The 14,027-nt window shown below is 40.7% G+C and overlaps 1 protein-coding gene across 3 annotated transcripts; it reads right to left on the bottom strand.

The window, feature by feature from the left end:
- Positions 1 to 5,305: 5,305 nt before the first annotated feature.
- Positions 5,306 to 14,026, bottom strand: RAN (RAN, member RAS oncogene family). Of its 3 annotated transcripts, none has more exons than XM_084491667.1 (10): positions 13,903 to 14,026; positions 12,323 to 12,381; positions 11,958 to 12,049; positions 9,941 to 10,231; positions 8,993 to 9,035; positions 8,022 to 8,106; positions 7,803 to 7,928; positions 6,591 to 6,778; positions 5,851 to 6,021; positions 5,306 to 5,733 (listed from the first exon to the last, which is right to left on the bottom strand). In XM_084491667.1, exons 5-10 carry the CDS (start codon positions 9,026 to 9,028, stop codon positions 5,689 to 5,691), a joined length of 651 nt encoding a protein of 216 aa, XP_084347793.1. In that variant the 5' UTR covers positions 9,029 to 9,035; positions 9,941 to 10,231; positions 11,958 to 12,049; positions 12,323 to 12,381; positions 13,903 to 14,026; the 3' UTR covers positions 5,306 to 5,688. The 3 variants fall into 3 exon arrangements, with proteins under 3 accessions (XP_084347793.1, XP_084347792.1, XP_084347794.1); XM_084491666.1 differs by having other exon boundaries at positions 9,941 to 10,039; XM_084491668.1 differs by lacking the exon at positions 12,323 to 12,381 and having other exon boundaries at positions 9,941 to 10,039; positions 13,903 to 13,977.
- Position 14,027: the final 1 nt, after the last annotated feature.

The following is a 14,027-nucleotide window of genomic DNA, read 5'->3' as shown; positions in this document are numbered from 1 at the left end:
GCCATCACAGAATCACAAAATTTCACAGTACAGTTCTTCCAGCCAACCTCGTTTCAAATCTCAAGGTCTCAACAGAAGAACATTTTTCTCCCTTACTTACAGTCCCATTAGAGACAGGAACTATAATGCTCAGATCACTGACCCTGCAAACTTTCTGTGCATGTCACTGTCTGCACTGCAACTTGACTACAAGATCCTAGCATGACATCACATAAAACTGTATGAAACTGTGTTGTGCAAACTTTTTACTGTTATATATCCCTCACCATACTTGTTTTGCATAAAGATAAAGGGATCAGCACTTCACGTGTGGGTTCATTTTTACAAATAAAGTTATACTGTCAATTATTATTAACCTTTAATTTAACTAAACTTAGATTTAAAAATAACAGTAAGAAAAATTAGGAAGATATCATAGCAAAACCCAAGCTTTGCCAGCAACTCTTTAGAGTGCTGTGCTTTTTTAACAGCTGCTACAACACACGGATTATAACTATTTACTATTGTTAATAAACCTAAAAGCATCCACATTTTTCCCTTCTTGAATACAAGCTGCTTGTGAGATCTCCAGTATATTTCAATACTTTTACTTGATCAGAGCAGCAACAAAGACAGCGTGCCCCACCATGTGGCTGAAGCTGGTACCACAAAAGCAATCTTTTTTTGACACACAAAAAAAAAAAAAAAAAAAAAGTTTTTGGAAACTATATCAAACTTGTTCAGATCGTGAGGTAAGAACCAATCCCTTTAATCTGGTTTAAGCTTCATGTATCAGGCAATTTCTATGCTTCTGATGGCAAATGAGATATCTCAAATAGTTCTTTTACACACAGCCTTGAAATTCACTGTGCTCATTTACTGCAGTTTGAATTCAGTGTTTTATAACTGAGCATCAGTTCAGGTATTGAAATAAAACAAAATAATAAATGAGAAATAAAAGTACTAGTTCCAAAAGCAATAGGCAATGGATAACACAAGAGAAAAAAGAAACCACATCAAGATTTCCTGTATGTTATAACTCACCTTATTTATAAATGGGACAAACTTCTTCATCTTGATCTCCTTCCCTAATACCCACCTTACGAACCCAACCTGAGATCTAGATGTTTACCAAATTTATTATGGTGTAATCTATCAAAATAGCCTGACTGGAAAGTTAACTTTCCTATATATCCTCCGCAGAAGCAAAACACATATCACTTCCCTCCTGCACTATTTTCAGTGGGCACCAAGATGCAAAAGTCACCAGTATGACCTCCTGTGCCATGACAAGCTTGAAGTGGCAGTGATAGGAATTCACATCACAGCTGGGAAATCAGACAGGTCCTACCAGCTTGTGCACAGTAACTCTTACGTGAAAAAGTTCAAAGTAAACAAGAACCATTTACACTAATCACTTACTTGCTTTTTTTCAGTTCTACACTTTGTGCAGAAAACTTATAGCTGTACTAGCAAAGATTCTGATGCTTCCAAGTATAATCAGTGATTTTGCCACTTAAGACATAAGAGGAATCACACACTGGTGAAAAATGTTGGTCTTAACAATTTTGGTTAATAGCATAAAAAACAAAACAACCTTTGATCTTCCTGCTTATGACTATTTTAATCTTAAGAGTTTTCATTTTAGCTGACCTTTCATGAATTGTCAACATAGAAACAGGTAACAGTAAATTAAGCTTGTTACCTTTTTAGTAACCTGGAGCTGTTTCCAATTGTTTTAAATGCTTCCACTAAGCATATTAGAGATGGTGGATCAAAAACCATTTTAAGTGTTATATGAAAGTGCTTGATATTTTGGGAAATTTGTCCTCACTTCTGCTCTCAAGTAAGCCAGGAAGATTGGAATCCCAGCTCTCCTTTTATCAAAGGGCTCTGGGATCACAGCAGGACAAGTACGAAGCCTGACAACCCCAGAAACCACACCTATTCCTCTATTGAACTGGCACACTTATGAACATTAGCCCATTTCAGTGACAGCTTCTAGAACACTAAGATTTCTGGGAAGTACCACTTCTTCATTGAACAATGTTCACTTTTTGACAAGTTAAAAGAGAATTAACAGTAACACGTTTCAGGATATTCAGTAATTGAGTAATGAGATACAAAAAGAGACTGTCTTGACTCATCAGTGAGACTAGGTCTGTCAAATAGGTCCACACGTTAAGTCCCGCTTTCAAGAATAAAATTCTTCCAAGTATAAATGTACAGGACTTTAAGCCGGTTGAGTTTGTGTCAAAGAAAAAAAAAAAAGTGGTGCACTTTTGTCTTTTTCCTTCTTTGCTGATGCACCAGATACAGAAGTTGTAGACAATCCAGAGGGCCCTGAACTGAAAACTTACTACAGGTGTTTTCAAGGTGCTCTCGACTTCATGTTAGAAAACATTACATGTGACTAAACTGTCCTAGACAGTATTCTCCTAACATTGGTTCCCAGCTTAAAGTGTTTCTTGTAGAAGTGATTACATGTTTCAGAACATATGCAAGAACTCTTTCATGGGATATCCATAGAGCAGCTTGTGCTAAGAAAAAAAAAAAAAAATTAAAAGCAAACATTTCAGCTCATAGCAAAAGCCACACACACACAAAAACCTACAAATTAATGCAACCCCATGAAACCTGACAGATGAAAGCAAGAGATTTAGCTTTGCACAGTTTTTCCGTTGCTTCTAAAAACACTTCTTTCCATCCCACTGCAGAGGAGAGATGGCTTTAACAGGGCTCAGACAGCTACTGCCCAAAAAGCCAGGTGAGAGAAAGTGACCAGTAGTCAGATTCGACTATTTCTGAAGAAGACAGGAAAAGTCTCCGCGTTGCTTTTTCTAGCATTTTATATCAAGATTATAGATGCATTTTGTTGAACTGTAACCTGCAGACAGAACAGGGAGAGAGACTTTGGCCCTCTTGGCATACAGATTCCTAGTTGTAGAAATGTTGGCGAGCACTTTTCAAAGGCATTTTCTATTGGAAGCCTAGTAAATTCAAGGGCAATGTCAGCTTTCCCAAGGATGCACTCAACCCTCAGTTGAGGTACAGTAAGCAACAGCAAACTATTTTCTCTGACAGTTTGAGCTATTGCTTTTGCCTCACCTTCTGATTTCCAGATGCACTAGTTCTCCAACTACTCTAACGCAAGACTCTGGACTTAGACGCTAACATTGCAGCTTTATTACAGAACTAGAAACAGTAAATAGGCCTGCAATACATCTTACTTTTGACAGTTAAAAACTAGAAGTAGTCTGTGATGTTATCAAAGCATCTGAAAAAAAGATCACGGAGTCAGAAAAACACACCCAGTGATGGGTGAGTATGTCACTGTAGGACAGACATACCAAGTCCTACATTTAATCTGAACTAACCCTGTCTACATCCAGCAGGCAAGCAGGACAAACAGTGAGCACTGCAGATTGTCTTATTAGTTCAGTCACAATGGTGTTGGAGCTCTACTAATGTGACTATTCAGTACAGAAGTTCTTGGTAAGTTTTACTCTCATTTCTTAATAGAGGAATTTATCTTTCTAAAACCCAACTTGTGAAAAGCTTCAAAGCTGTTAAATTTCTAAAGTGTTACAATTAAGGAACAACAGCTTAGGAAACCAGATGTGCACGTCACAGCAACTTCATTATACAATTAACAGCAGCTAAATATGAAAAGTTAAGTACAGTCCTGCAACAAGTGGATTTGATCCCACACCCAGAACTTTTTGTCTTGAAAACTTTACTTCACAGTAGGACTAGAAGTATTGCCTATTTTCAAGTTTTTGTTGACTTGGTATTAACACTGAAGTTTATGGTGGTTCTACTTTTTAAATATCTTTTTCACTTTTCATAGATCTTTAGCTGCTTAACCCAAATCCCAGTACCTGCCTACAACAGGGGCGTCATGGAGATCACATCATACACATTATGAAACGGGGCAAACAAATACTGTAGCTTTGTCTTCCCTTCAAAGGCTTATCAACACTGCAAAAAAACTACCTCAGTTTCCTAAATGATTTGCAATTTTAAAACACTGTATTATTTGGAAGTTAAACAACTTGATGACAAAAAGGCTTCCACAACTACTGAAGCAGCAGCAGATACAAGGTAGCAGTACTAACCAAGATAAACAAAAGTAAATTAGTAAACTACAGAAGAGAGCCCATAATACAAAGCTAAAGCAAGATATTGTAGCAGTAAAATTCAATAGAATCTTAAGTTTATCTTTACAACTCAAGTATGATGTTACTCCTTTTCCTTAAAAGTCTCAGGTCCCAAATACAACTCACCTTCTCATTAACTAGTTTTAAAAACCCACAGAACTTGAGCTTGCGCTAAGTAAGCAGTATTGTTCTCTCCTTCAGAGAAGTCAACTTTCTGCTAACATGTATCAGAATGAAGTGTTAAGAAATACTTAAGTAGGAGTTACATATACAAACATGCAAGTTAAAAGGAATAAATGAAATGCTCCACTTTATTAAGAAACCAAAAATACAAAACTGAAGAGTTCAAGGCTTCATGTACTCAAACACTACTGAAAAATGGTATCTTAAACTTAGTTTTGTTTACTAACAGTACTAATATTGACCAAGATTAATTTCTACAAGATAATGTTTAAAGTAGACATTTTCCACCAGTTGTGCTGTAATGAGCTAGAGTTTCAAATTAAGAACTTGGTGCAGTTACAATAAAGTCTAGGTATTTATATATATATATGTGGCTTTTGTTATGCTTTCCTGTAGCCAAGAGCTTTTTAGCTCATCTACAGCTGTTTTCTAGTTAGTGAGTTTTATGATGCTTAGAGAGTTTGATCAACTATAGCTCTACTGATGTTCCATGCAAAGATACAGCTTTTAGTCACCTAACAAACCTAGCTGCCATTTGTTACTGGCTACTTTAAAAAAAAAAAAAAAGAACTCCGTGAAGGTATGTTGGAAAACATACAGTTCAAAGTTATAAAGTTGAGAGACCGTATCTGAAAGTAGCATATGCAAACTGAACTACGCTTCATTCCCAGGTCACTCTGCAGCCCAAACATTCCCACTCACATGGGTCAATTTATGCTTATCTGGTGATCTTGCCACTTACCACTCAAGTGTTCACTGCTTTAGTTTTACCTGGCAGTTAGTTCAGCTTTGCTCAGATGCTTTAATTATATGCATAAGGAAATCCATGGAAGGTTAACTGTTAGCTTTGATTTAGTAACAGGAGCATAACATGAAGAGAAAGGAATTAGAGTAAGAAGTGCAGCAGGCAAGCAAAGATTAGCCTTAACAGAAGAACAGAAGACACTTCAGAGTTTTCTAACAACGCATGAGAATTCACTTGCTTAGAGATATTTGAAATACAACTTTATTATCTAAACAAAAAAAAAAAAGAATGGGAATGACAGAAACAAGATTTACCACTTAACACTCTGTGTGACTGCAGCAGTCTTATATTTGAAACTCAAAAGGGGAAGTAATTGCAGTCCAAAAAACAGCTAAATATGCAGGTCCAAAATATGAAGTTTTGGTTTTGTTTTGTTGTTTTGTTTGTTTTGTTAAACTGCCACATTCACTCCGAAGCCCATTCATCTCTTTCAGCATCCCAAAGATTAAGCACATGTTCTGCTCAGCTAGATAATAAAGTGGCAAACACGCTGCACCACTGACATCACAGGACAGTTGCCTATAAAACTAGACTTCTGACGCTGGGCTCCAGCTTCATCCCTCACAGGTCATCATCTTCATCTGGCAGTGCAGTGGTTTGAGCAATCTGGAAAAGAGAGAAGTTACACTTAGGAACTGTTTTATTTTTTTTCCCCAGTTACTCCCAAGAGTCCACATGCTATTCATCAGGCAATCATTTGACCTTTGCCTCTTCCTCAGTTACCTGTAAGTCTTGCTCATACTGTGCTGCCAGTGCTGGGTCCATAACAACTTCAGGTGGCGCAAGAGCAGGCATGGCAACAAACTCCAAGTTGGGATCTCCAATTAGCTTCCTAGCAAGCCAGAGGAAAGGCTTCTCAAAGTTGTAGTTACTCTTAGCTGAAATGTCATAATACTGACAAAAAAAAAAAAGTATATTTTGTACGTAACACTTAGAACATACCAAGATTAACAAGCACAATTCACTCTATCTTTACCATTGTATTCTTTCTGACTGTGTGGCTTCTGCTTATGCTTTCAGAAGTAGTTATGAAATAAGTGTCCAGAGATGTACCGTTTCATGCAAATGGTCAGAAATTTATATTTTGACAAAAAACAATCTGATCAAAAGTGCAACTTTCAGGAGGCAGTGGCACCTCTTATGCTTACAAGAATATAGGCATAAGTACCTCTTATTCTTATATTCTTAGGCCTACTTTGAACTATCTTACTTCTGCATCACAATGAGATTTTGAGCAGTAAAAACCCAAATGTATACAAGAGAACTTACAGCTTCTGCTCAATACCAGTGATGATCATCATCTTTTAACAAGATCATCACTTTTCCCTTCCCTGAAGTTAGGTTCAAGTAGCCAACGGGATGTAAATTAAAATATTAGAGCCTGTAGTGAGAAAGGCAGAACACCCAAATGCAGCTGGTAAGACTTTGTAAATCTAGATTCCTACAAACTCATGACATCATACCTGGAGATTCTTCTTCCTGTGGAAGACAATGGATTTTGCCTTGACTTTTCTGTCCTTAATATCCACTTTGTTGCCGCAGAGCACTATAGGGATGTTTTCACATACCCGTACCAGATCTCTATGCCAGTTAGGTACATTCTTATAAGTAACTCTTGATGTTACATCAAACATTATGATGGCACACTGGGCTATAAGAAAAGAAGTCTGGAGTTACATTGGAAGAGTAAGCGCTTAACTTTCTTATAAACCAGAGTGGGAAAAGGTACCCATAAAAATCTTACATTAGGGGTGCCTGCATTAGCTTTTTCCTCACAGTTCTGAGGATACACTTAACAAGTTCAATGCACACGAGTCTGCAGAGCTCAGCCCATGACCCTGTCATTTTACATCTTCAGTGCCCAAATACCAGCTAGTTTTATTCATTCCACTGTCCTACTGAACACCTTACTGTTGCATGACATAGAAATAGAATAGGATTACAAAAATCAAGTGTAATTTACCCAAAAATTTGACAGAAATTAGTCAATACCCAATTAACTAATCTTAGGTATCCTATCAAGGCTTTCAGATAAGTTGAGAGCTTGTAGTCCAAATCTCAGGATGCTCTCGTCCAGAGAAGTTTTTCAAATTACACAAGGGCTTGACTTGATCCTGATATTTCTAAAGGAAAAGCAATAGCGTCAGAATCTAATCATCCCTTGCAGAATATTAAAATATGCAGCTGACTAAAGTACACAAAGAATAGAGCTTGGCCAAAGAAAAACTAGGGCTGTCACTACTTCTAAAGGCAACTAGCCTCTGTCAAGGATACATAGAACTTCACTGTATCTGAAGACTTTACAGTTTGTGCATTTCAAGTCTTTGCACCAGCACAGGATGCTAATACAGATACAAGTATTACTAACTGAAATGCATACTTTCACTTTTTAACTGCTTTACTTCACCAGATGCATCTTTTAGGGTGCATAATCGTTCATTACTACCACAGCCTGCAGTAGCAAACTGAAACAAAGCCTTCCTGTACCAGGGCAGGTTGCCTAGCAAAGGAAATATCTGCATATTTCTGTTTATATACACACACACGTTTGAAAACTCAGAAACCAGTTCAACACTAGAAAGCCAAGCAAAAGCTTTCAGATTGGCCAAATTGAATAGAATGAAGTCTTGACCTCTGACAGCTACAGGGTATTCCCACATATAAACACATCTTACCTTGGATGTAATAGCCATCTCGCAGACCACCAAACTTTTCCTGGCCAGCTGTGTCCCATACATTAAATTTAATAGGGCCTCTGTTAGTATGGAACACCAGAGGATGAACTTCAACACCCAGCGTTGCTATAGGAATAGAAAAGAGCATTCCACTTAGTAAGTTGTGAACTGTACTTCCAATTGTAAAATATTAGATCTTGAAAGTTTCTTCAGACATACCTACATACTTCTTCTCAAATTCACCAGTCAAATGACGTTTTACAAATGTTGTTTTACCAGTGCCACCATCACCAACCAGGACAAGCTGTTAATACATTAAAGAAAAAAAAAAAAAAAAAGAGTTAAAGCAACACACTTCAAGGCATTTATTGCCCATTTTAATTACCACAGAGACTTCAGTCTTCCAGAATGCTGTAAACAAAAAACTGAAATCACCCATGAAGTAACTTGCTGTATTGGGACCCCATTTATTAAACCTGTCAATCTGTAACTCCAGTCAAGTGTTTCTAATTCCCATAACTAAAAACTACTATGTATTGTAAATGTAGTTCTACTAAGAGGTAAGTAACTGAATTAAGAACATTTGGGTTATTCAAACAGAATACAACAGCATTTAAATAAACTCATCTAAGCATCCGAACTAGATACTCACTGCAATATTGCAATTAAAAAAACCTGCACAACTAGCAGTTGGGATATCCTAGCCAAGCATTGGAAGAAACACAAGTAACAATCTTCCATGAAGCAGTCTTTAAGACTTCTGGCTGTTAAAATTAAAAATAAAATTAATACATAAATAAATAAATAAAAACTCTGTTCTTAAGTATGTTCTGCCCCCAAGTCAGAACAACTTGGTATGTTAAGTCACGTGTTAACTTGGTATGTTAATTTGTAGTATGGTACGTTAAGCACATTCTGCTTACTGCTGTGAATGTTTCTTTTAATAAGTTTTAATGTTTGTTTTTTCTTGTTTATAAAACGATACTTACATTAAACAGCAAATAGCACTAGACCGACAACTGAACATAATGTGGTACAAATCATATGCTGGTTGTGTTATTAATGGAAGAGCAGCACTTCAGACCCAAACCTACCATCCACACTGGTACTTGAGTCGGTCCTGCTACTTTTCTACTGAAGGGAAAGAACAAAAAAAAAAAAAAAAAAAAAAAAAAATCTCAATCCTTTACCTTAAACTGCACTTGGGGTTCTCCTTGGGCAGCCATGCTGGGTCTGCAGGGGAAATGGAAGCATGTGAGCTCACAGGCGCCGAGCTGGTTCAGGGCCCCGCCGGAAGGGGCTGGGCGCCCTTTTCAGTTCCCAAACCGCCTTCCGAGGCGCGTGGCTCTGCGCGCCACTCGGCAGCGGCCGGAGGGGGGCTGCGGCCGGGCCCACGCCGCTCCCCCCCCCCCAGGTCCCCTCTTCCCTCCAGCTCCCCCCCGGCCCCAGTCCCGGTCCACTGCCGCCTCCCCCCCCACACACGCGGCGGGAGCGCTCGGAAATGGCGGCACCTCCCTCCACCCCCCTCCGCCCCGTAACAGCGGCGGCCGCCGCGCCCCTCTGCCTTTCGGGCCGGTTCCCCCAGCCCGAGCTGCACCCCCTCCACCCCCCCACTACCGCCTCACGGAGGGCTGCCCTCAACCCGGCTCCACAGAGAGCCCCCCCGAGCCACTCACAAGCGGTTATGACCCCCACCCCCCCCACCCCCCCCCCCAAACACACGCATCGGGATGAGCTGCCCGGGGGTTCTCTGGGGGATCCCAAACGACGCCTCTCCACCCGCCCCCCCTCACAGCGGGCCCAGCGCCACCATGACTGGGCAGCGCCATCTCCCCTCCCCCACGGGCCGTTGCTCGGGGGCCCCGCTCCCCTCCATCTCCCGGATGCCGCCCGCCCTGGCTGCGGGGACGGAGGAGAGCCGGCCCTCATCCCGCTCTGAGGAGCGGCGGGAGGGGGGCGCCGCGCACGGCCGGCGGCCTCACGCCACCAGCGCCGCTCACTGAGGCCCAGCCGCGCCGCGCCGCGCCCCAGCCCCGCTCCCACGCGGCGCCCACCTCGCCCCGCTCTCTTCTCCGAGCGGCCCCGCTCCCCCCCGCACCCTCGGGGGGATGAAACGGAGGCCGCGCCGAGCCCGTTACCTTCCCCGAGGTTCCTCTCAGCGGCGCTCCGCGCAGTGACTGGGCGCTGGGAAGATGGCGGAAGCGCGGTTCAAATGCCCGGAGAGCGACGCCGCGCGGCTGCAGGGAGGGGGAGGGACCGCGTGTCACGTGGGGTGTGGCGGGGAGCGGGCGGGAGGCAGCGGGCGCGCGGCGGCTCCGCCTGAGGCAGCTACGGCCGCCGGTGCGAGAAGGGGGCCTCCGACCGCCGTGCCGAGGGCTGATGGGGAGGTCGGTCCGAGAGACCTCGAGGTCCTCGGCCCCGTTCGTGTCCTGGAGAATGGGGTCAGGTGACCCGGTTCTTGGTCCACCCAGAGTTTTAAAAGCGCACGTAGTTGCTTGGAGAAACTACTAAGGTGTCGCTGGCACCATTTAATAAAGCGGTTGGGATGTCTAATTGGAGGGTTTAATCGATTGACTCTAAGGTAAAAACTGTGCTCAAAAGGGCTGTCCTTAAATGTGCCTTACAACCATTATTCTCACGTCATACAAACTGATCCGCATTCATTACAGTGCACATGAATTAATGTAAAACATGTATTGTAAGCCCTATAGAAGTTTTCTCACCCCTCACGTCCAAACTTCAGTGGAACAAAGTTGCCCCAAAACTCTTTAATACAACATAAAATAGATGTTTTGTATAGATTATACATACCAACTTCCCAAGTTCACACTGATCCCCTATTTTTTCCCCATGTATAGTTATGGTTACCATAGTTCTCGATTTTTTCCCTAGTATACTTATGCAACTTTTACATGGTCTGCATAAAGTGTGTTGGTACATCCATAATACACAATCAATGAAGTTTTAATGCCTCTGTATTGAAATAGTATTAAAAATATTTAATGGCAGATTAAATACACAAATGTAGTTTATATCTTGCTAATTTTCTACATATATAGCAGCAATGTGTACAGAAACTTTTGCAAGAGTCATTGCACTCCACTGTATGTTTTGCTTATTTGACGGCAATACAAATATTGCATAAGATTTTCTTTGTTGGAAGAACCACTGGCTTGTTGAACTTGCTTTCTTTTTGGATAACTTGTTTGTGTTTACTTTTTTTTTTTTTTTAGCATATTTGCTCATCACCTCTAGGTGTCAGGAAGGATATTTTTCAGAATATATAACTCATCTTACATTTTTCTCAGCATAATTCTATCTTTATAAAAACCTTGTGAATTCCACCTATTTTCTTGACAAATAGGCAGTCATTTATAAATAGGAGCCCACAAAGCCACATTAGGGGAGTTTGGCAGTTTTTAAGAATATAAACACTTCCAGGAGAAAAATCAATCTCTAACTTTGTTTATAGACCATTCAGTGTACTTTATAAACTTCTCAGTAGTGTTACAGATAAATTACTAAACTACTTTTTCCCCTTCAAACATAAGTGGTAATACTATCTGATTCTTTAATTTGAAATATTAAAATAGATGGCCAATTAAAAAGTCCCCTGTTGTAGGTTTTAAGCTCTTCTCAAATATTTACAAGTCACTATAAATTACTATGTGGGATCTAGGTTTTATAATCATGTATAAATAAGTGTTCAGAGCATCTATAGAATATCTGCTCCAGATAGTCCATTCAGCAAAGGTAAAAAAAAAAAAACAAAAAAAAAACACTTCCAAGCACTCATCAACAGCATCAGATTGCTATCTAAGAGATTGGTGTCCACAAGATACCACTAGGTAATCAGCAAAATAATTGCCTTTAAAAGATCTTTACTTTTCCTATAATTTGACTCAGGTTAGCTGAGAACAAACGTAGCAACTCACTGAAGCAGATAAAAAGATTTACTTAAAGTAAAAGACAACCTTTATTACTAAGTTATTCAAGGACAAATGAGGAATGGTACAAAAGGTACTATTATGGGAGATAAATAGCTCCAACAGTATCATATTTTAGAACTGCTTTATCAGGAAGAAGAAAAAACATTTTGTAAACTGTAAAAGAAGGAAACAATATATGCTAGCAAGCAATGGAGAGAAAGTATACCTCCCACTGGTTGTAGAAAAGTATCTGGAATACAAGCTCAAGCAGGAACGGAGGTCTACATGCTGATGTTCAAGGCGACACAGGAAATTACACTGAAAGATTTTAAGAGGAAATTAGTCACTTTCAGCATGAATAGGTAACATGGATCACACAGTACTAAAATTCAATCAAAATGTGCATTTGAAAGTCAATTTTCATTCTTTTTTTTTTTTTAACCATGTAAAGCTGACATAAAATAAAAAAGCATGTCTTACTCCAAGTTTTATTAACAGACTATACTCTTGGAAAATAAGCATTTACTAAGTCAATGGTGAAGAGCAGATGCAGATCTAAATTTTTTCAGAGAACAAAATTCAGCAACTTACTGTCATCGAAGCAGTTTACCATGCCTCTACAATGCCAAGTTTAAATTCCTCATCCAGCACTGGAACAAAATTATTTAAATACATAAAATATATAAATAGTATTGGATTATTATACTCAGCATCCAAAAGTGACATTTTTAGAAATAGTTGCTGCTCAACAAATAATGCTGGAAATAAAGTTTATATATACTAGAACCAGGATACTAATAATTATGAGTATATACTAGTAATTACAGGAAATTATAGTTTGAAGTAGTACTTGATAGCAAGCACCTATGGACAAAACCACACCACTACTAAAGACCTTCTGCCTTCTATAAAATGTCCATGATTTATTTCCTAGAAGCTCTCAGGTCCTTAAGGCCTGCTGTTGCACCTATTCAGCACGTTGGTGAGTTCCATATCCTGTGAGCCCTTGCAGTCACTGTTTTTGGTGTTGTAGTGGAGACCTAAACATTACTAAAACACAATGTTTCTCAATCCTTTTTGGCCTAAGAGTTAAAAGAAGTCAACTGACCACCTTGTGACCCAAACGTGCAGCTTGCCTTTTTACATTTCCAGTCATGATATGGGTCATGATATAGCTGTTTCATGGGTGACCCCAAGCTGTGGCTTAAAACCGCAGGGACAGTAGGATGCCTAAACCTGGCCAGCAGAAGTAGCAACAGCGGGAGATGCAGTCTGTCTGCTTTTGGTAATCACGTGCAGAAAGCAAACTCCACAATCAGTAAGATTGTAAAGTAGGTGTGTTTATTCAGCGCTGGGCGGCATGGAGGGTAATCCCACCGAAGTTGAGCGCACCCCAACACAGCACTCGCCTGGGTTATACGAGAAGAGTTACATATGCATGAAATTTCTTGAGATGCCTATACATATGCATGACCTACCCCCACTTTGTATTAAAATTAGTTCCAGGGAGTCATTTTAATAGATTCCTCCTAGCCATGCTTGTGCAGTGTATTCTGGTAGTGGTCACTGGGGGTCATGGGGATGAAGATTAGTGAGTCTTCCTCGTCACTGCTAGTTGACCTCTCATCTCAGCGCAGACTCATAAGCTTATCACCTTCTGCTTAAACTGCATATTCAGTTTCAGTTGGTTCTTGAAATGTGTTTCCTGTTTTCTGTCAGGAACTGTTTTTCGTGAGGAATCCCAGAATTTTCTGCCGCAGTTTCTTTGCACAATAGGTAGTGGAAGATATAGTACACATCCCTTACCTGTCTTATTTACTGAAATCCTTTTGGCTTCCTTTCACATGGAGTGAAAGGAAGTCTTAGTCTACCTTAGGAAGTCATTAGTCTACCTTATCTACTAAAATTCTTTCAGCCTCCTCTCAGTAACTAAACATGAAATTTTAAGAAGCCTGACTGCAGTCTATCCACATGGTACACCAGAGGATTACATTCACTAAAAAAAAAAAAGGAGGGGGGGGGGGCACATAACCACGTAACAACTTTTCCCAGCTCTTCTCCTCCCTCAAGAATTCCCTTGCAGGCCCACCGCCCCTCCCTGCCCTTCGAAGCGCCCGCCGTGACTACATCCCCACCGCCACCCCGCGGGGCACAGTCGCCATTTTGATTACCTCAGCCCCGCCGTGCCGTCAGCAGCGCGAGGACGCCTGCGCGGAGCCGCGCGCCATTTTCCTCTCTATTCCGCCCCTCTGCGGGGCGCATGAGCGGTGCGGGTGGTGGCGGCCGTGAGGTGGGG

Source organism: Aythya ferina, assembly GCF_964211825.1.
Source record: "Aythya ferina genome assembly, chromosome: 17".
NCBI lineage: Eukaryota > Metazoa > Chordata > Aves > Anseriformes > Anatidae > Aythya > Aythya ferina.
The sequence above is the reverse complement of the archived record's forward strand: the minus strand, read 5'-3'. Positions and strand labels throughout refer to the sequence as shown.